Source organism: Mirounga angustirostris, unplaced genomic scaffold, assembly GCF_029215605.1.
Source record: "Mirounga angustirostris isolate CCGP_5_RB_7025 unplaced genomic scaffold, mMirAng1.0.hap1 SCAF_7, whole genome shotgun sequence".
Classification (NCBI taxonomy): Eukaryota; Metazoa; Chordata; class Mammalia; order Carnivora; family Phocidae; genus Mirounga; species Mirounga angustirostris.
In genome coordinates this window covers 59,531,217-59,554,543 of record NW_026991715.1, presented here as the reverse complement: position 1 = coordinate 59,554,543, position 23,327 = coordinate 59,531,217, and the positions used below count along the sequence as shown (strand labels likewise).

The 23,327-nt window shown below is 35.8% G+C and overlaps 1 protein-coding gene across 10 annotated transcripts in view; it reads left to right on the top strand.

The window, feature by feature from the left end:
- Positions 1-23,327, top strand: part of AP3B1 (adaptor related protein complex 3 subunit beta 1) — a 321,148-nt gene that overhangs the window by 189,524 nt on the left and 108,297 nt on the right. For 9 of the 10 annotated variants that reach the window (XM_064596275.1, XM_064596274.1, XM_054512544.2 and 6 more), the window contains one exon: positions 7,948-8,054. In XM_064596275.1, coding sequence (XP_064452345.1) covers positions 7,948-8,054 — 107 coding nt within the window. Of the gene's footprint in view, positions 1-7,947; positions 8,055-19,434; positions 19,483-23,327 lie in introns of those variants that run through there. The other variant, XM_045896989.3, reaches the window with a different exon arrangement.

The following is a 23,327-nucleotide window of genomic DNA, read 5'->3' as shown; positions in this document are numbered from 1 at the left end:
AACAGACACATGAAAAGGTGTTTATTGTCACTTATTAAAAGCAAATCAAAACTGCAATGAGATAGCACCTCACACCTGTCAGAGTGGCTAAAATCAAAAACGCAAGAAACAGCAAGTGTTGGTAAGGATGTGGAGAACAAAGAACCCACATGCACTCTTGGTAGGAATGCAAACTGGTACAGCCACTCTGGAAAACAGTATGGAGCTTCCTCAAAAAGTTAAAAATAGAACTGCCCTATGATCCAGCAATCACACTGGTGGGTATTTTACCCAAATAATACAAAAACACTATTTCAAAGGGATACGTGCACTCCTATGATTATAGCCGCATTATTTACCGTAGTCAAGATACAGAAGCAGCTCGAGTGTCCATTGATTGATGAATGGATAAAGAAGATGTGGTATATGTGTACACACACACACACAGGATTATTATTCAGCTATAAAAAAACAAAATTTTGCCATTTGCGACAACACGGATGGAGCTGGAGAGTATAATGCTAAGTGAAAGAAGTCATTCAGAGAAAGACAAATACCATATGATTTCACTCATATGTAGAATTTTAAAAACAAAAACTAGCAAAGGGGAAAAAAAAGAGAAACCAAGAAACAGATCCTCAACTAGAGAGAACAAATTGATGGTTACCAGAGGGGAGATGGTTGGGAGGATGGGTGAAATAGGGGATGGGGATTAAGAGTGCACATGTAGTGATGAGTGCTGGGTGACTAAAATAAAAACTTAAAAAAAAAGAAATCATTGGTTTCAAGCAAAACAAACAAAAAACCCTGCAATGAAATATTACCTCACACTTATCAGATTAGCTCTTATTAAAAAGACAAAAAACAAGTACTGGTGAGAAAGTAGAGACAAGGGAACCCTCATACACTGTTGGTAGAAATGTAAATTGGTACAACCATTATGGAAAACAGTAGGAAGGTTCTTCAGAAACTTAAAATTAGAAATGCCATACAATCTAGCAATGGTAAATTTGGGTATTTGTCTAAAAATGTATGCACCCCTATGTTCACGACAGCCTTATTTGCATTAGCCAAGCTGTGGAAGCGACTGTCCGCTGATAGATAAATGGATATAGAAGATGTGATGTGGTATACACATACGCATATAGGAATATTGCTCAGCTATAAAAAAGAATGAATTCTTGCCATTTGCAATGACATGGATGGACCTAGGGGATATGCTAAGTGAAATGAATGAGAGGAAGACAAATACTATGTGATTTCACTTATATGTGGAATCTGAAAAGCGAAACAAATGAACAAACACAGAAACAGACTCATAGATGCAGAAAACAAAGTGTTGGTTAGCAGAGTAGGGAGGGTTTGGAAGGGGCAGGTGAAATTAGGTAAAGGGGATTATAAGAGGTACAAACTTAACAGTTATAAATAAGTCATGGGAATGTAAGGTACAGCATAGGGAATATATTCAATAGTAACAGTGTTAAAACAACTTTGTATGGTGACAGATGGTAATTAGAGTTGTGGGATCATTCTGCAATGTATAAACATATCAAATCACTATGATATACACTTGAATAAAATAAAGTTCAAGTCAAATTTGCATCATTTTTTGCTATTGGCAAAGATTTACAAGTTTGCATCATTTTTTACCTATTGGTAAAGATTTTAAAGCAATCCCAATGTTGCTAAGGTTTGGAGAAACAGGCACCCTACATGTGTTTTTGATAGGAATAAAAATAGGTGCAGCTTTTAGAGTCATATTAGCAATATTTGTCAAAACTTAAATTGCACACATCCTTTGATGTAGCAGTTCTTTTCTAGGAATTTATCCTACAGACAAAATAGGAAAATCAGATCCTTACTCCTTTCTTTTTTTAGACCCCTTAATTTAATGGCTTAATTTTACAGTTAAAGTCCATATTTCAAGGTTTCTAAGACCTTTGGGTGATCTGACTCCTGCCTACCTCTTATCCACTGTGTTTCTTTGCATTTCGGAAATATACCAATCTCATTCCTCTGCATTTCTTGGCAGCTAAGGAAAAATTGAAACCTGTAAAATGATATAATTTTTATTGTTTGCTTCTTTTTAAAAGTATGTTTTTATATGTAGAAGCAAAGGTTTTCTTAAATACTAAGTTTTAAGAATTTAAACAAGTTTTTTTTTTCAGGATCACTTCACTTTTAATATGAACAAACACAATTTCAGATCAGTACAACTAAGCTTCAGAGTTGATATTAATAGAAATTATTCCAAAATTATTCTTAGGTCACAAATAATTACGATCCCACATAAAGGGGGAAAAATACCACCCAAACAAGGAAAAGATAACCTGTGTATTGTTTCCATGGCAGTGAGTTTATGCATTCTTAAATTTTGTCTGGCTAGTCTGGATAAGTCTACTTATCCAATGGATTTATTCAATCTCTCAGAGAGAATCGTATCGATTAATGATAGCATCCAGGACGCATGGTTCATGGTGGATACAAATTCACGGTGGATACGGCTACTATAAAAATACTCAGGACTCTTTTTTTAATTGTAAGGAAATTTCATCCTAACTTAAATTTTAACTCAACATAGGGTATATTTCTGTTTGTTAATACCTGAGAACTATTTCTTTAAAAATCTTTTATTCTGCTTTTGTCAGAAATGACACTTGAAGCCTCCCTCTCTTTTTAACATGTCAGTCCCGCAAATACTTGCTTATTGTCTGCTAAGTGTAAGGGTACTTTGCTAGATATCCTTTTTTGTTGTCTGGAACAGATAAATAGGATTTAGTCATTTTATTCCAGGGACTAATATCTAGTCTGGGGCACAGATACCTGAACAGTAGAGGCACAAAGTGTGAATGAATGAGGAGGGAAACAAAAACCAATTAAAAAGCTACAGAGGCCTTGTGGAAGAACTGATCTGAGCTTAATGATAAAGATAAGTGGAGTGTTACGGGAGAAAAGCTTTGTTGACAATGGTTAAGCTTTGTTGACAATGGTTCTTAAGATACTGACTTAATTTATGCTGCTTATTAGCCTACGGTTCTCCATTGTCCATGGTAAAGTTTGTAGATCAAAAACTAAAAAGTCACTGTCCAGTAGTTTGAGTTCTTAGCTCTGAGAAGTAGATTAATTTTGAAGGAGGGTCAGAAACATTCTTTAAGTTTTATCTAAGAGGCACATCATAATCCACAGAGGTTATGTATTCCATCTAGCAGGAAAACTTCAAGTACTGAATTTATCTATGTCTTCATTTAGAAAACATTTATTGAATGCTTGCTCTGGTACAGGTAATCCGCTACATGCTGGAGATTCTAAATGGATACATTATCCCTACCCAGGGAATTCTGTTTCTCCGATTACAGTTTGAGAGTTCCTTGGGTATTTTATATTTTTACAAATGAAGAGATCTTTTAGTACTCCATTACCATGTGATCTTGATAGGATGATCATAAAGCAACAGTCGTACTCGTTTCTTTTATAAGAAATATAAACCTTTGTAGGGGCGCCTGGGTGGCTCAGTTGGTTAAGCGACTGCCTTCGGCTCAGGTCATGATCCTGGAGTCCCGGGATCAAGTCCCGCATCGGGCTCCCTGCTCAGCGGGGGGTCTGCTTCTCCCTCTGACCCTCCCCCCTCTCATGTGCTCTCTCTCATTCTCTCTCTCTCAGATAAATAAATAAAATCTTTAAAAAAAAAAAGAAATATAAACCTTTGTAATTATACTATTGGTACAACTAACTCTTTTAAAAATTTTTATCAGCCACCAGTAATCATGCTTCAGATAAGCCTTATGATCTGTGATATATTTTTGAATAAATTATAGTAGAGGCAGTGGAGTGGAGTGGCTAAGAGGACAAGGGAGCTGGAGTGTCTTGAGTTTGAATCCCAGTTTCGTTTGTTTGTGTTTTAAGATTTTATTTATTTGAGAGAGAGAGTGCAGAGCGAGAGAGAAAGCACAAGCAGGGGAGACGGGCAGAGGGAGAGGGAGACGGAGACGCAGACTCCCTACCAAGCAAGGAGCCTGACCCGGATCCCAGGACCCTGGGATCAATGCCTAAGCCAAAGACAGGCACTTAACCGGCTCAGCCACCCAGGTGCCCTTGCGAATCCCAGTCCTTTTAATTACAAAGCTGCGTAACCTTGACAAGTTACTTAATCTCTTTGTGCTTTTGCTTTAATCTATAAAATAGGGATAATAGTAATACTTTTTAGGAGTATTAAATGGATTAAATGAGTTGATAAATGTAAAAGCACTTAAAACTCTGCTGGGCACATGATAAGCATTATATAAGGGTGTTACCTCTGATGGAGATGATAACAATGATGCAGCAGCAAGCAATTGCATTTAACAAGTTAAATAACTTCATATTAAACTGGTATATATTAAAACTTTTATATATTCTTAAGTTTTGAAGCAAATTTTGATCAGAAGAATAATTGGATAATTATTTTATTATTAAATATATAGTTGACCCTTGAACAAGGTGGGGGGTAAAGGGGCACTAACAACCACCTGTCACCTTTGACTTGCCAAAAATTTAACTATTAATAGCCTACTGTTAACTGGAAGCCTTACTGATAGGGTAAACAGTCAATTACACGTATTTTATATGTTATATGTATTATATAGCATATTCTTAAAGAAAAACAAGTGTTATTAAGAAAATCATAAGGAAGAGAAAATACATTTTTAGCATTATACTCTATTGAAAAAAAACCTGGCTATAAGTGGACCCGCACGATTCAAACCTTTATTGGTCAAGGGTCAGCTGTACTTTAGTAAAGAAAAACTTGTTTTGCAGAAAGTTTTAAAAATAAAAAGAAGAAAATGGATTTATAATCCATATATCTTGGGTTTACTATTTGGCATGCCAGTTCAGATCTTTTCATATGCAAAACCCCTCTGCTCCAAAATGTGATCATACTGGGATACTCTTTTATCATTTACTTCTCTGTTTATCATACACATTCCTTGCCCTGCCATAGATGTTCTTTAACAATTTCATTTTTAATGACTGCATGGTTATCTTTTATATTGTAATAAATTATATTTAACAGGTTTAACAGGTTGGAAGTTTAACTTGTTTCCATTTTTTTGTCTTCATAGTTAGTGAAGCAATACATCATAAGTATATTATTGCATTATCTCCCCAACTGTTTCGTTAAGATAAATCCCCAGGAGTAGAATTGCTGGGACAAAGGCTTTGAACAATTCAGTTGTCTAAGATTGCCTTTCCCAAAGCTTGTACCAACTTACATAGTTTTAGTGTGAGAGTACTGATTCCTGATTCCTGATACCCTTACTGATGCTGAATTTTGTATTTAAAAATTGCCTTTGCCAAGTCAATGGGTAGAAATGATACCTGGTTTTCATTTGTATGCCAGGTTATTTTTTTTTTTAAACTAGTAGAATCATTTTTTTTAGTACATTAATTGAATACTTAAACATTGTCAACTAACCTCAGAATCCAGTTTTGGATAAATTTTCAGTGCAGGTTTTTATCTTGCCAGACCTTTAAACAGATGTGTAGTCGTTTTAGTACCAAAGCCTTTTTCTGAAGTGGTATTAAAAGCCTTTCTTTTTTTTTTTTAAGTCAAACTTTGGTGTGAATTTTCCTCTTGCTTTTGGTGTCTTTTTCCTCTCTGTGTCTTTAGGCCAAGCCATACTTGAAATCAGAGGCTTTCTTACTCAGTTTTTTCTCCTTACATGGGCATCCCATATTTTGGATGGATGGATGGATGGATGGATGGATGGATGGATGGATGGATGGACAAATATTTAGAACCTACAAGAAAAGTGACTTGGAAAGGCAACATATTTTTATCCAAGATAAGAGAACCAGTTCCTGGTCCCACCCACAGTGATTCTTCCATTCACTTGTTTTATGATCTTTGCAAGACATAATCTCCCTGTGCCTCAGTTTACAGTGTCTTTAATATAAATGTTTTTTCTACCTCCTCACTGTTGTTTTTAGTCCTTTTCATGTCATGCCTAAATTATTGTATTCCTCCTCACTGCCAGCCCAGCTATTTATTATTCCTTCTTTGGTTTGTCCCTTATACTGATATCCAGCAGTACATATATTGTTCCTCTTTTGGTAGTTTTTAACAACTCCCTTTGGTGTAGAGGATAAATATAACCCCCTTAGTTTTCCACGTTCCCACCTCTCAGCCTTTGTTCACAGTATTTTCTCACCTACTAAGTCACCAGCTTCTTCCTTTGCTCGTACTTAAAAACTGAGCTTCATTTCTTCCTGTTCATGAAGTCTTCCTTTAGCACCATATCCCCATTGATCCTTCCCACCCCACCCCCCACCCCCCACTCCCAACTCCCTGTGACACTTGCCAACTGTACGTTGGTTTTCAACATAGGTCTGAGGAAGCCTGGGGATTTGTAGCAGTGTTTCAGGCATGCTGAAGGAGCAAGGGAGAAAGCAAGGGCTCCATTCCCTCTTCCACCCAGTCTCCACGCTGCTTTGTCTATTGTCTATGTTGAAATTTGACTTCCTTTGAAAATTTTCTTCTTTGGGCAATATCGTTTTTTTATTCCTAACTTTATGAATTAATTTTTAAATTTTTTTTCTGCCTAACTACAGGATATCGTGAAACTAAATGAGAAAAAGATGGTTTGAAAAGTCCTGTCAAATTAAGTAAATGTTACTTCCTTTATGGCCTTATTTTGAAGTGAGAGTTTACTGGAAGCTAAAACTTTTTCCACATTTTAATTTTTTTCATTCAACAGTCAAGCAGTTACTAAGCACTAAAAATTAATACATTAGCAGACTAGTAGAAATAAAAAATAAAAAGTCACAGATATGTATTACGAAGGAAGTATGGTTGTAGAAGTGTGTCCAAGTATATCTGTAGAACAAATAAGGCACACAGAAGCTGTGTTTTGGTGAGTCAGCTTGTGCTTTCCTTCTAAGTGGTGCCTTAATGGGTAGAAGTTGCAAGGTAAACAGGGCAGAGAAGAACCTTCCAGGTAAAGAGAACAGAATATAAAAGGCTCAAAGACATGAAACGAGATATTGGGAACTATTAATTGGTAGGGCCTGAACATAGGAGTTGCTGATGAAATTGGAGATAGACCTCTGCTACCCAGTATGTTGCCGACTGGCCACAAGTAGCTGCTTACACTTAAATTTAAGTTAATTAAACTATGAAGTGCAATTCTTTAGTCATACTAGCCATATTTCAAGAGTACATTAGGTATATATGCTAGTGGCCACTATATTGGACAGCACAGCTATAGAACATTTCCATCATCACAGAAAGTTCTATTGGACAGTGCCGAGCTAGATCATAAAGAACCTTGTGCCCTTAATTAAGGTGTTGGACTTTCATCTTAGAGGCAGTTGTGAGCCTTTGAAGAGTCTTAAGCAGGGGAGGATGAGATCTATACTTTTTCAAAGATTTTCAAGCTTTCACATACCTGATCTCACGTACATAGTGGTTTTAGAATCAAAAATTTCTATCTGGTACATAGCTTTTGCTGACAAAGTATAATTAGAAGGGAATTAGGTAGCCTAGACCCCTGTAATTATTGTAATGGAGAATAAAATAGAGAAAGGATTTAAATAGACTTTTAAGACTTCTGATTCTGCTTCAAAACTCTTGAAAGCTATTGTTGTTCTTTATATTAGCTGGAAAAAATGTTTCTTTACCTTTTTTTTATTTTAGTGAGGTTACTGGGTGATAAATGTTAGTGATAACATTATGTGATACAAATTTTCAAAAACTATTACTCAAGGTATTTGTATCCTTATTTTGTTATAGGATTTGCCATTATGTTTTGAAAGCTAAGACTAGTAACTGTCATGACTTGATAATAACTAAATCAAGATGTTAAATAGAATTGTCATAGATTTATTAATCAAAGTAATTTAATTAGATTTACTAACAAAATAAAAATGTTGCTTTTAATAATATGAATTAAATTTTCATGCATATTTGCTAATTTGGGCCTTTTCTTACAGTTAACCCAGTATCCACTCCAGTTGCACTTCCCACACCAGCTCTTTCTCCAAGCTTGATAGCTGATCTTGAAGGTTTAAATTTGTCAACTTGTTCATCAGTCATCAGTGTAAGTAATTTTCAAAATATATTAGCTCAGTTTTCATGTGATAACATTGCATCTTTCTTATTAAAATGCAAATAATCGAAGTGGATTCTTAGTCTTGAACAGTTTCTCTTTTAAGCAGGGTCAATTTAGATCTGACCTTTTAATTTTATAAATAGTTTTAAAATTTGCTCTACCGAAACCGTTATCCTCACAATTGACTTCTGCTTATTATCCACATTTAATTACCATGTTTACATTTTTCTCTGGCACTCTTACGTATGTATAATATATAAGCATTCTTTGCCACATTGGGTTCATTTATATACATAAATTCTCCCATAAAGAATTGTTATCTACATTAATAGACTTAAATTCCCATAATCATTCCATTTCTGTTACACTGTTCTTATACCATACCCTACTAAAAATACCTGTTTTCATTTTAAAATTCAGGATTGTGTTTCTCTTTGCATTATCTTTGTATGTTTACTTACATGCCTCGGTATCTCTAAAAAAATTCTTTAATGTTACTTATGGGGTATGGCTTGAAGTGAGGCAAGAGGCTGGCCTATCTCAAAATAATGCCCAAACCATCAGCCTGTCATAATATCTGAAACTGCAATAACTTTTTCTGTGTTAGCATATTATATCCACTAACCTTTCACTCTAAATCAGACATGCTGCCTACAATGTATAATCTGGTGATATGCTTGACCTCCTGTTAATTTGTTGTCAGAAACCTGACAAAGTAAGAGACAAAATAGTACGTTCTGATGGGAACACGAGGTAGCTTGAATAGATCTGGTGTATCACTGGTTCCCATGGCTGACAGAGTACATAATTGGTGATCTGAGCTCCTGGGGAGCGTAGAGCTGGTTCTGCCAGAAGTGGAAAAGAGGAGTACCTAATTCTTGTACCTTGTTACAAAAAATTTCCCCATCAAAGCAGATGTGATATCAGGACCATTTGGTTTAGAATGCACATGTGGAAACTATTAAGCTGAGCATGTTGTTTAAGTTGTAGAATGCAGTTACCTCTAACTGCTCAGAAATGAGTAAGAATATCTGGGGTTTTAGTTTGCCATTCTTGTTGCTAAAAGGAAAAGGCACATTGAAAGAGATAGAGGGAAGCAGTGAAAAGAAGCAGTTAAGTCTTTATTATTTAAGTAATAAATATTTCTTGAGCATTTGGGTAGGCTGTAAAGAGAAAGTAGAAATCAAAAAATCTATAGTGAAGCAGTTTGTCCTTGAGGGGAAAGGAGGGCCCTAAAAACTTAGGAGGCAGTAAGGTAGCGGCTAAATAACTCGGGCTTTGATATCAGATGACCAGGGTACAAATCTCTGCTTAGCCGCTTACTAGCTATGTGGTTGGACAGATTGGTATGTAATTTTTCTGTACCTCATTTTCCTGTGAAGATAACAAATACCCTATAGGATTGTAATAACATTAATGAGATAGTAAATGTATAGCTCTTAGAACAGTGACTGGCACATTGTCATTACTCAATAAATAATAACTAATATTTTTTAAAGTGATATGATAATGGACCCTCAGTAGACTCTCATACTTTATTAGCTATAAAAAGAATGCAGTTGAGATTAGAAAAGCTTGCAGTAAATTTTCATTCATCACAAAGTAATTGAAGGACTCACCCTTTTATACTAAGAAAAATATTTATTGGGATGGTCTCTTCAAAGGAGAGGAAAAGCACTCCATCCAAAGAATGTACAAAAAAAGGACTGCCGAATGGGCAAATTTGTGTAGAGGGGAGTGGGAGATACAGACTTCCAGTTATGGAATAAGTAAGTCATGGGAATAAAAGGCACAGGATAAGGAAACCAGTCAGTGATATTGTAATAGTGTTGCATGGTGACGGGTGGTAGCTACACTGTGGTCAGCATAGCCTAATATATAGCGAAGTTGAACCACTATGTTGTATACCTGAAAGTATACTTCTCTGTCAACTGTACTCAAAAAATTAAAAAAAAAAAAAGACTGTCAAGTTCAGCTGAGCGAAGCAAGATCTCAAACTCATCCTCAAAAGCTAACAAATTGATCAAATGAATAGTAGTAATAAGAATGTCAACCAGAGGGGCGCCTGGGTGGCTCAGCCGTTAAGCGTCTGCCTTCGGCTCAGGTTATGATCCCAGGGTCCTGGGATCGAGCCTCACATCGGGCTCCCTGCTCCACGGGAAGCCTGCTTCTCCCTCTCCCACTCCCCCTGCATGTGTTCCCTCTCTTGCTGTCTCTCTCTCTCTACCAGATAAATAAATAAAATCTTTAAGAATAAAGAAATAAAGAAATAAAGAATGGCAACCAGAAATTCACCAGCAACAATCAAATAAGGAAAGGAATAGAACTTAAAGAGAAAAATAGAACTTTGAAAAGTGGAGCCTGTAGAAATAAACAGATGCAGAATGGCATGGCTATTATCTCACCTTCAGCCCTCAAAACAGTACTTAAAAAAGATTAATGAAGCAAATTGTAATATTTTCATTGTGTATATGAATTTATCAGCACCACGCTTTAACCAACTGAGCTAACCGGCTACCCCTATGTATATGAATTTAGAAAGAAGTGGACTAAAGACATCAGAAGGAAAAACTCTCAAAAATTACAACCCTCATATAATGGTAGGGGACCTCAACAAATATAGGAGCCTTTTGGATCCTAAAATGAAATTCATAGATAAGAGTACATCTATAATTTTATTTTATTTTTATTTATTTATTTATTTATTTTAAAGATTTTATTTATTTATTTGACAGAGAGAGGCACAGCGAGAGAGGGAACACAAGCAGGGGCAGTGGGAGAGGGAGAAGCAGGCTTCCCGCTGAGCAGGGAGCCCGATGTGGGACTCGATCCCGGGACTCCGGGATCATGACCTGAGCCGAAGGCAGACGCTTAACAACTGAGCCACCCAGGCGCCCTACATCTATAATTTTAAAATCAACATGTTTCCCTTATTGCATAGAAAGAAGAATAGAAGTAATTTACAATAAAGTAATAGTTACATTGCTATATAAATGCTTGTCCATGACAACACTAGAAATGTACTGAAACAGTTAAATAGTGCTGGCACTGATATGTAGAACAGCCATGAATGTGACAACTATAAGTGCAGACTTATATAGGTGTATTAGCAACTCAAATAGTGTGGGTTGGGGTGTTGCCATCAGTAACATAATTTTCCAAAATCTTGAACAGTTTCTAGTGGTTGTATTCCAAGTCCCAGCCTAGTTTCTATGAGTTCCTAGTCTGAAGATGAATTTTATTCATTTCAGTGGATTATTTAAATTTATTTTCCTTATATATTTGGTAAAATAGGGGTAGATTTTATTTTTTTGAAATTACCAAAATGTTTATAATGAAACCCAAAGAACAGTTCCTTTTTCACTCTAAATATTTTTCAAATGAAAAATTTCACTATTTGTTCTAACCTTTCAAATTATATATTCAGAACACAGATTTTTAAACATAATTCCCAGTGAATATCATTATCATTAGTAAGGAAAGGCCTAGTTTTTCAAACTGCATGATAAAGAAGATGTATAAACACAGTATTTGTTCCAGTCTTACTTGAGACTAATTGGCAGCTGGCCAACAGATGGCTAAAAATGAAACATTTTATTTCCTACAATAGTATGTCTGTGAACAAACTGTAAATTTTTTAGTGAATTATCAATTTTTCTACTAGATTATTGTTAGGCTAAGAGTTTCCCAGTTGTTACACATGAAGCCCCAGGAGTTCAAAAACTGCAATCCTCAGAATGTTACAGCTTCTACAGGGGACGAGAAAAAAGTGAGGTGGGGGGAAAAGACAATTTGCATATAAGAATAAATGTAAAATAAGAATAAATTGTTCGCCTCTGGTTTTGGAAATGTTGGAGTGAAAACTGGTTTTTTCTGCTTTGAATAATTTTTTGTATATTTGGGACACAAAACTGTTAAAGTGAATTCAGCAGTTCACGTTACCTCTGAAAACTTTTGGTGTATTTTTTACGGATAAAAATCAGCATGAAATCTTGTCTCTTTCTTTGCACTTTTTATGTTTCTTTTCAAACAAGTTTTATAAGAAAATTTATTAATTTGCTTACTTAATATTTAAGATTTATATTTCTATGGAAAAATAACTTCTGAGTTCAATCCCCCAAATGCTATGAAACCCATCATGGAAGTATAGTACCTGTGGTTCTTTAGCACCTAATCACAAATCAGAAGGTTTCTATGGGAATATACTTTTCAAGAGTTCCAGTTTAAAATACCAAGAATTCATTTAGAAAGTCAGGGCAACATTTAGGAAATGCATTGAATTTGGGGCCTGGATACTTGATATCTATCCTTAGCTGAGCTAGTTATCATCGTGACTACAGGCAATTCATTGACTTGTGTAAACTTTAATTTTTGAATTTAAAAAATGGAGATACTACTTTCCCTAAACACTTAATTGTGTTTTCATGAAAAGTAAATGAAATAATGAGCCTGAACATGTTTGAATTCTGTTCTATGGCTATCTTGTGGAGTGAGAAGAGACAGATGAAGATGGAGTTCTAGGTTTTAAAGACAACAGAGAAAAAGGCCAAGATGAGTTAGTGAAGGAGATGAATTGTGGAAATTAGTATCAGGAAACTCACAGATTAGGAAGGGAAACAGACAAATCATTTTATTGTAGTAAGTGCTACACGGGAGGTATAAATCTGCTTAGGTGCTACCAGTTGACCAAGATCTCTTAGAAAAGAATTTGTGTATGTGGCCTGGGAACTGAATCTGGGAGAATAGTAAGAGTTTGTCCAGGTGGCTGGAGTAGAATAAGAATGACGTGACGGACAAAGGAAATAGGGTATGCAGAGGCTTGCGATGTGAACAGACTTGGAATATTAGAGAAACAGTAGTTCAGTGTGGCTAAAGTATAGCATAGCTAGGTTGGAGTAACCGAGTCTGATGTTGGAAAAGTTATGTTGGTGACATACTGACATGGGAAAATTGGAGTAATGACTCCTTAACTTGCTGCTTTCCAATCTTTTCATGTTACGGTACATACGGAAGAGTGATAATAGTTGTAGTGTGCTCTGGGGTAAACAGAGAGCTACTGCAGGAGGCGGGAGGCACCCAGCCTAGAAGCTCCACCACAGGCCCTGCCTGGCGTTCCTGAGGGCTAATGGCAGGGTCAGCAGCACAGCACACCTCTCACCTCTGTGGTACGTTAGTGAGGAAGCACTGACTTAGCTGCTCTAATATTAGTGATTTGATCTTCATGGATCACAGTCCCCAGAGTTAAGGGGAAGATTCATTCAAAAAGTGATCATTATGGAAAACAAGGCAGTAAATTGAGGAATGCTAAGTAATTCCACCAACAGTCCATGAAAGAAACCAGAGTTGCAACAAGAAAACCCTGTTTGATACAATATGCTACGTGGAGTTAGCCAAACTCCACGTTAGAGGCACAGTCCTGCCCACTGCTAAATTGACCCAAGACTGCGGAGGTCAGCTGCAGGTTTCAGGGTTTCCTGAAACTACCCTCAGGTTTGATAATTCACTAGAACATTCGCAGAACTCAGGAAAGCACTATACTTAAGATTCAGTCTTACTGTAGCAATAGGATACAAAATAGAACCAACCAAAGGGAGAAACCAGTATCCTGGGTGGGTTTCACATTCCCAGCTTTCAGGTTTACCCAACTAGCATCAAGGTATGGCAGGATGCACAGAGTATCCGCTTAGCGTGAGTGGTCTAGGAGCCCACTGTGAATCACTTCCTTGGGAGCAGCCATCAGTTGTGGTCCTCTAAGGGCTCACCGTGACTAATTAAAGACACTCCTATCACTTAGGAAATTCCAAGGGTTTAGAAATTACCTCTCAAGAGCTAGGACAAAGTCCAGATCTCTCTTTGAGGAGACCAAATTCCTTACTACATATGGGCCAGTAAATGTTTCATTCAATCAACAAGTATTTATTCAGGCCAGAATATGAGGCAGGTGCCAAAGATAACAGTAAACAAGTTGAGCTAGGTTTCTGCCCTCAGGGAGTTTACAGTTGAGTAAGGACTTAACAAAAAATCTCCTCAAAGGTATGCATTAATACCAGGTGGTTTAATTGTGTAACATAGTTTTTCCCGTTTGGGAATTTCTTCAGATACAGGTTGTCATTTTTTGTCATTACTTCTCTGATTTTACATTGGCTACACTCCACAGCCCAACCTATCTCCCTCTGTACTATTACAACTGAAAATCTAATGAGAGTTACTTTTGACATTTAACAGACTTTTTTTTTTTTTTTTTAAGATTTTATTTATTCATTTGAGACGCAGAGATACAGACAGAAAGAGAGAGCATGAGCAGGGGGAGAGGCAGACAGAGAGGGAGAAGCAGGCTCCCAAGGAGCAGAGAGCCCGATGCGGGGCTCGATCCCAGGACCCTGGGATCATGACCTGAGCCGAAGGCAGACGCTTAACCATCTGAGCCACCCAGGCACCCCGACATTTAACAGACTTTAAAATTTAGGTATCTAAACTGCTTTTCCTCTTTGACAAGAAGTAGAAGGCTAATTTTCGCAGTCCATGCTATTCACCATCTGCTTTCCTTGAATTGCCTCTGTGAAACATCACTTCCTCACTTAATGATGGAATAAAGTCTCATGATGCTCGGGTGAAGACAGTGGCAACAGTAACATTAAACTAAGGTCAGGGGGAGTTGTGATAGGTCGCCAGCCTGGAGTTTACTGTGACCAGCAAAAGAAAGGCCTTAAGGTTGTCATTATGACCAAGAAGCCATTAACTAAAGTCTCCCCCGCCCATCCCTTCAAGGATTTTCAAGCTGAAGGGTAGGAATAAGGAATCCCATGTAATGCACTTTAATTAGGGCAGGCAGAATGAGGCAAAGAAAAGGCATTTTTTTTCTTTAATACATAAACCAAATTCCTCATCTGAAGTAAATGTTTATCATTAGTTCCGTCAAGTTCCTTATCTAAGGAATATAAAAAAAAAAAAATGGCTGGCAACTAAGCTTGTAGCTTTTGCTGTTGACAGAGATTGGCAACTAATGAAGCTATAACTGTCCATGATTAGGGATGAGGTCCTGACGCTGCTTGTGTTACAGGAACTTAGTTGGAAAATAGAGAAGCGTGACTGTCAGACCTGCTTTTGGTGTGCAGGTTACAGTATGTTTTAAAACAATATGAAGAAAAAACAAACCATAATTCATGAAGCAGAATCTGGTTTACCCAGTGTGAAATTTACTAAACAGAGTTGAGAATTATTAGGATAATTGCATATTGTAATGATGACAGTTGTAATTGAAGTTGATTTCTGTTTCTCTTAAGTGGACTTTTGTCTTAAGTAGATCTCTCTCTCTCTCCCTCTCTTTAATGCTAGGTTAAGGCATTTTAGTTTTGCTTGCCAGTCAGCTTGTCTTGGTCTGCCAGAGCACCAGCTTTCTTTTCATTGTCTGCAAGGGCAAAATGCTTTGAGGAGGTCTTTATTGATAACAGCATTTACTGAGTTATGCACCAGACATTTCATGAATATGTGGTCTCATTCCCAAAACAAATAGTGTATCTATGATAAAGTTTGTTTTCTAATATGGTGGAAGAACTATCTTTTAAAAAACATTTATTTTTTACATTTTAAACACTTACGGTGTGTTCGAGTTCCAGGTTAAGAGATGAGGCCAGCTAAGACCAAATTACGTTAAGTTTAGAGGAGGAGGAAATTATAAGTCAAAATTAAAAATAATTTTGTCATTTTAAATTTGGGGAAAATCCTTTATTTGTTCTGATGAAAATGTCAGTAGTCATGGAACTGTGGTAAAAATAATGAAAAATCATTGGCCTGGGTCTGCTTAAATTGAAAACATTTTTTAATTAAAGTTTGACAGTATTTTGTGCTTCCATTGCCTAGCCATGTCCCATCTTATTCTTTCATTCAGTTCTCCTCTGGGTATGAGTTGCTTTAATTTTTAAATTAAACTTTAAAGGTGTGTCATACTACTGCTTCATCTTTTTATTTCTGCACTACTTCAGAGGTCTCATAGTTAATACCAGACCATTATCATCTCTCCCTGTTCTACATTATTAAGAGGAGCCACTTTTTAAAAAAAGAGATTGTTACTAATTTTTAGTTGCAGGGTTTTTATTGGAAAATATTTTTTATTTGGCTTAAGTAAATATATGCCAATCTAAGTCCTGACTGGTGGATAATACTTTTATAATGCTTTGTCGATATCATAATAAAGTTATCTACAATTAAAAAATCCAATATATAAGATGCTAATTAATGAACTAGTAATAGTAATGATTGTGACCCAGAGAAAACAGATGACCCATCAGAATAGAGAAAATACGTAGTATAAATCTGCAAGAAATTGAGGGATTAAAGAGGTGATGGTAAAGAAAGCCTTGGGCCTTTCTTTTCCTCTTCTTTCTACTTTGTGGTGAGTAGTTCCTTTCATTTGCTATAGGTTCACTCTTTTCAGAGCTGAGACAGTTCCCTGAACATCTACTGACTTCTTTTCCAAGATTATAGGTTCTAGCTTCTATTTATTATAATTAAATGTACTATAATAGTAAATGAGGTTTTTAAAATATCATTCATTTAAAAAAAGATTGAATCTTTAACAGCAGTTTTATTTTATACATCCAGAGTTGATTGAACTTTGTGTTACTATCAACTAGTACATTTCAAATTTTGTTGCTTATGTTGAATTTGTGGTATATGCAGTGAAATATACTTTTTTTAAGCTTTCAGTTACCTTAGATTATTATGCATTAGCCAGTCGTGTATTAATTATTATTTAATCATACATCAGCCAAGTTAACTTCTGTTACTTTTGTTCCTCTTTAAAAGGCTTGTCAAAAATTTTATGAACATAGGGTGGGACATGGTATAAAACATTTATATTAGTAGGGCGCCTGGGTGGCTCAGTCGTTAAGCGTCTGCCTTCAGCTCAGGTCATGATCCCAGGGTCCTGGGATCGAGTCCCACATCGGGCTCCCTGCTCAGCGGGAGGCCTGCTTCTCCCTCTCCCACTCCCCCTGCTTGTATTCCTGCTCTTGCTGTCTCTCTCTGTCAAATAAATAAATAAAATCTTTAAAAAAAAATTATATTAGTAGTATTAAATATTTTAACATGAGAAACCGGAACTGAACATGGATTATTGTGATGCTGAAATAAACTTTGTTTCTCTTCAGAGGAGAAGAAAATGAATTAAACTATAGGACACATGCCCAACTAATGATAAAAAATTAATTTATTACCAGAGAGAAGAGAGCATGGAATAAAAATAGATAAGTACAGTATATGACCCTAATATCAAAGAAAAGTAAAAGCCACTTATCTTAGAATATATCAGACACACTATTATTCAAATCATTCAGGAATGTAATTACAGACAGCTTTATAGGCCTATCCATAAGGGTTATTTCTTTAAATTTGCAGCTGTTCCACATTACTGAATGTATAAATATCTCCCCCAAATGTTAAATTAATACTGAAGATATGTTTTACAATTCTGCACGCACACACACACAAACAAAATATCAGTAAGTTTTCCTTTAAAATGCATAATTTAGATTAAGAGAGATACCAACCAAATGTCTATCTTGTTTGAATCCTTATACAAGCAAACCAGCTCTGAAAAGACATGTATGATAGTCAAGGAAATGTGAACACTGTATTTTACATGAAATTAGGGGAATTGTTTTTTTAATGTAATAATAGTATTGAAGTTTCCTTTAAGAGTCTTTATCTGTTAGATAAACTAACCAAACTATTTCTTGATGAAATTAGATCATATTTGGAATTTGCTTTTAAATCAGAAGTTGAGTAAAGGGTTGGATTATAATTTGGACAGATGTTGAAAATTTTTTAAACCTACTTATGAGTAACTAGCTGTTCATTTTATTTCTCTCTACTTTTGTGTACATTTGAAAGTTTTCGTAATGAAATGTTTTTAACATAATGTCAGAAACTCATTTATTTCACGTTTTCACTGTGAAGCTTTAACATCCATGCCTCGTAGAGTATGTAACCTGGCAAAGTCATCTTGTAAATTTAAACTAGTACATCAGAATTTGACTTCAGTTCAAATTGTCATCTGTGAAATTAGAAGACTGTAATAGATTGTTTTTTTAAGTTCCCTTCCAATACTAAATATCTTAAAATCTGTGGGAAATTAAATGGAGGGGTGCCAGTGACTTTAGTAAAATCATTGTCAGCATAGGGGAAAGGTGCCTTATCTTTTATATTAGAGATGTACTGTAGATCTAATAAGACTTAGTCTCTGAGTCTCTGGAAAATAGGACAGGGCCTATTTATTGGCCTTTTTATTCCCAGTGCTTGATACATAATAGGTGCTCATCAAAAGTGTGTTAAATGAATGAAATTAATCTTTTCCTGTTTTCTGGCGTAATCTCATGATAGAATCCAGTCCCACTGATGTCAGTTTGAGGACTATATTATTAATTTGTTAGTTTGTTACATCACTGAGAAAACTATTCCTATCCAGCACATAACTGAAAAGTAGCTGTGCTCCTTACATGTCCTCATAGTCTTTAGCATGTAGTGTTTAAGACAATAAAATGGAGAATTAAGTTACTGCTTTAAATTATTGGACTCAGTGTATCTTAACAACCCATTCTTTATATTTCTTAAATGCTATCTTCATTTGGCTAAAAATACAGCATGGTAAACTGAGAAACTAAAAATACCGTTTTTATTTTATGTTCCTGTCAATAGAACAGATCTCCTAAAAATTTAAAGCACATCTTTCTAAGGTAACATTTACCTCCTCACATCTTTAGCAGCTATCAGACATGACATGGGACATATTCATTGACCCTAAAAATTTTCATCAGAATCATGCACTGAAAGGGGGCAGCCCCAGCTAGACAAGAGGCTCATTTCAATTTTAACGGCTGTAATTAAAGGTTAATTTACTGAGTCAGGATTAACGAGGAAAGTACAAATGATCGGCAAGCAGCTGCCTTTATAATACAAGATTAGAACAATGCAATTACAATAAGAATTAGAAAAAATCAACTTCCAGAAAGGGCCCTTTAATGAACGAATTAAATTGTGATCTCTAAACATGAATATGTAAGATAGTACTTCTTACGGAATCATATAAAATGATATTGTTTAAGCATATTATGTCACATGTATAAATAATGGTTAACATTAAAAACTTTTTCATTATTAGGAAGTTGCCAAAAATATACATGTGTGTGTATATATATATATATATATATCTACATATGATATTAAATGGCAAAAAATTTTCCCTACTTCAGTCTCATTTTTTGATGTCCGTTTGTCCTTACATGATTCAGAATTGATCTTTCCCTTTCTCTGCTACATTCTCACCAAGTACTTCTTATGTTTATACCCTAAATCTTTTTTTTCTTATTAGAGGCTATTCCTGAAACTCCTTTTCATCTGGTGATAATAAAGTAGACATATCATTTTCAGGTACATTATGTTTACAAATTTAATATTTTTCTTAAAATTTCTCAGTTCTGTATTTTATTTTATGCAGATCATATTACCTTATTTTTGGTTTGATGTATCCTTGAACCTCAGGAAGTGTCCTGATCATCCAGGCTTTTATAGGAGTCGTGTGTTGCTAGGAAACTACCAGACTGCTTACTGTGTTAAATATCCTCATGTGAAAGTTCCTTTTATAGTGAGTGGCTGGCACATAGTAGGGCTTCAACAAATATTATCACTTTCAGCTAGTTTGTATTAGTGTAATTGAAGCCATATACATTTTTTAATTAGTTGAATCCTAAATTCTATCATATCATCTGCACAGGATTCACAGAGAACTCGTACACAGGCTTATAGTTACAGAGAAAATAATTGTCCATTGTGAATATAGGCTGTGGAAAATTATCCCTTAAAAAATGAGGTTCCATAAAAGGAGTTTACATTTTGTCAGTCACTCTTGAGCTGATTTAGTATAATCAATCTGTATGCTGGGATAAATCTAAGTATTGATGCCTAGAAGCTAATAATCCAATAGCCTTGTTTCTGGAAAAATATCTAGTGCTATTTGAAGATTATGTAGCCCGTGATATGCAAAACTGTAAGCACTGTACTTTTATTACCGTGGAAATGAGTTGTAAGCATAATATAGATTTACTTGATAAAATGATTTTTTTTTGTTGTTTGTTTTTGTTAAGGTGACAAGTGCTAGAGAACTTGCTTTATGTATACATTGTGGGAAGCCTGGGTAAAATTGATAGTGTTGCACTGGTATTTATATTAACCCACACATTGTATTTGGAGTGGGACAGCATGCTGTTTTGAACAATATTTTGACATTAAGAACTCCACAAAATAGTATTTAAGCCCCCTTTAGCGTGGGCAGTTGATAACTTTTCATTCATAATTAGCTCATAGAGAACCGAGAGACATTTCAGGGAAATTGAACTGTCAGTGGGTAGAAACAAGCATTTGACCTCATCACATTGAGTGGGGCCCATCATAATTTGTTCATTTGGTGCCCATCAGTCCAGCCTCATCTCTCATACGGCACCTCGCTGACCTTCCCTCTCCAATTCCGCTCAGTTCAGCTTTAATTATGACTCTGCAGACCTGAAGAAATATTGCAGCTTGCTCTCAAAAACCCTGAACTGCCACTCACCAAAAGATTGGTTTTTAACAGGTAATAAATGCCCGGAGGAAATGGTCCTATGTCCACACAGAGAACTGTGGCTTCTTTTGAGATTTTGCTGGATCTCAAGTATGTCACTGTTGCCTAGTGAAATTTTTATTTCTAACACAGGTTGTGATTGACTTCACTGCTATAAGGAAATATCATGAGTTCTTTAATTTGGGAAAACTTTTATCCATCCATAGAAGAAATTCTTAGTTACTTGGTTATCCAGTGAATTCACTCAGCCCATCACCTGTTCAGAGTTGAGAGACAAATTTTAGGTTGTTTTAGGTAAAATGTTTCTGTTTTTAGAGTGCTGCATTTTTACTTTTAATTTTAATTAATAATTACTTTTTGAGATACTGACTACCCCATAGAGGAAAAAAATGAGAAATCATAAATTCCTCTTCTAGCAATCTAATTAGTTGTAATTCATTAGCTAATTTGGCAGAAGGAATCCTGTTAAGAGTCTTGTCTCTGCCAAAAAAAACAAACAAACAAAAAGAAAACTCAAAAAGATAAAAGTTTAAAATAAGCATTCATGTTACCTCCCATACACACTACCTACCATCCATCCCCATGACAATATTTTTGCAAAGCAAGTTGATAGCAATCAGAAACTAGGTAGAAAGAAAACATAAAGCTTAGAAAATTACAAAGTTTAGCTTTGTTTTCAAATTATATAGCTAAAGATTTCATTGCAAATAGAAACATTGAAAACTGTAGTCCCATACTGTGTATCCTTGTAGTGAATGTTAAACTGTCAGCAGGATTTTCAGGTCATTTGACAAAAAGGATACAGGTGCAGTAGCTAGCAGTGAAGGTGACTGCTAGTTTCATCAATCACTTTGCCTTTCTTTAAGTTGATACATAATGGACCCCTTCAATCAGCTTCCTTGTTCTTTGTCACTTGTTTGGAAAGAAGAAAAAAAAAAAGGAAGAGTGGAAAGGCTGGACTGTAACGTCAAGGTTAGGAAATGAATTGTTAGTTATTTACTCAGGGTACAGAGGATGTCGGTGTGGAAGGGGGGCTGGCTCTTCATAAAATGTTGGGTTTGTCGATAGCTCATAATAGGCAGTTTGAAGCTTCATGCAGGCCTTGTGCAGTGGCAGTGTTGCTCAGAGTAGTGATTCTGAATATGAATTTGAAATTAAGACATTACTTTTGACAGAGACATGTTTTGTGCCAGAAAGATGTTTGGATACATGTTTTGGTTTTGCTTCTGGGATTGTATCAAGCAACTTAGTCATAAGAGCGTAATTACAGGTAGATTGTGACTACAGGTCAGCCACTGACAGTTTGGTCTTATAGCTTCTATCATACTTGATTTTAACCAGAAATGTTCTCAGATTGTTGGGAAAAAAAAGATTTCGAAATTTTACATGGCTTCATTTGCTAAAACCCATAAATGTACCACCCAACAAGTTTGAATGCCTTGCTAATTTTACACACTCACAGAGTAAGTAAAACTGTTAAAGAAGATTCTCAAAAATTAATATATGGCTTACTTTAACTGTTTCTTCCTTAGATATCCATGCCTTTCAACTCATTTTTAAAAGAATGATGTGTATCTGGAGAAGATTATGAGTTCACCAGTCTTTCTATAAATGGGAACATGGAATCATAATGTATCCTGTTTTTAAACTTGACCAGATTATGTATATTCTAAAACTCACCAATGTGCATTTAAGGAGTATATTTTTATAGATACAGGGTTCAATACTTATTGCAAAACTATCAACCGAAAGATACTATTACATATCAACAGGCAGTGAAATCATCTAAGAAGGAGTTAGATTAAACATCAAAATTGCATATCATGATTGTATGAAATTTCTCAGTTCTCTCAGATCTCCAAGAATACTTAGGGTAAAATAGTGAATATAGGTTAATGTCCTTTACATTCTTTGCAAACTTAGTATCTGTGGATGGAGCTAGTTCTCCTTTGCTTCTGGAAAAACTTTGGAGGTTATGGCTTTCTTAGTGAAAGTTTTTTTTAGAACTTGAATATTTCTTTTACTAAACATGAATGGAGTATCTTCTACATTCTCAACATTTTGGTATGAGCTGCAGCAAATAAAAAAGTAAGCCATGGTTACAGTTTTGAGGCACATCTTAAGAGTCTTACAGAAATGGAAACCACAAACACAAGAGTACAGTGATATATGAGTAGAGCTGTAGTCCAGGTTTGTAGAAGGTGCCTTGGGTTCTTGATAGAAGGCATAACTACTGCTGCCAAATCTTCAGAGAAGAATCCTTTTATCTTGGATTATAATACTGAATGCCGTCTATAATATGATGTATACATGTGGAATTTCCATCAAGAATCATTTTACCTTTTTTTTTTTAAGAGGGAGAGGTGGGAGGGGGCAGAGGGAGAGAGAGAATCTTAAGCAGGCTCCATGCCCAGCACAGAGCCCGACATGGGGCTCGATCCCACAGCCCTGGCTTCATTACCCAAGCCGAAATCAAGAGTCAGATGTTAACCAGCTGAGCCACCCAGGTGCCCTGACATTTTACCATTCTCCATGTGTTTCTGTCATACAAACACAGACTTGAATTGAACTTTTTCTGAGCAGCATTTGCTTATATTTCTGGTGGTTCCACTTTTCCACATAGCCCTGGTTGCATAAGTACCCTTGGG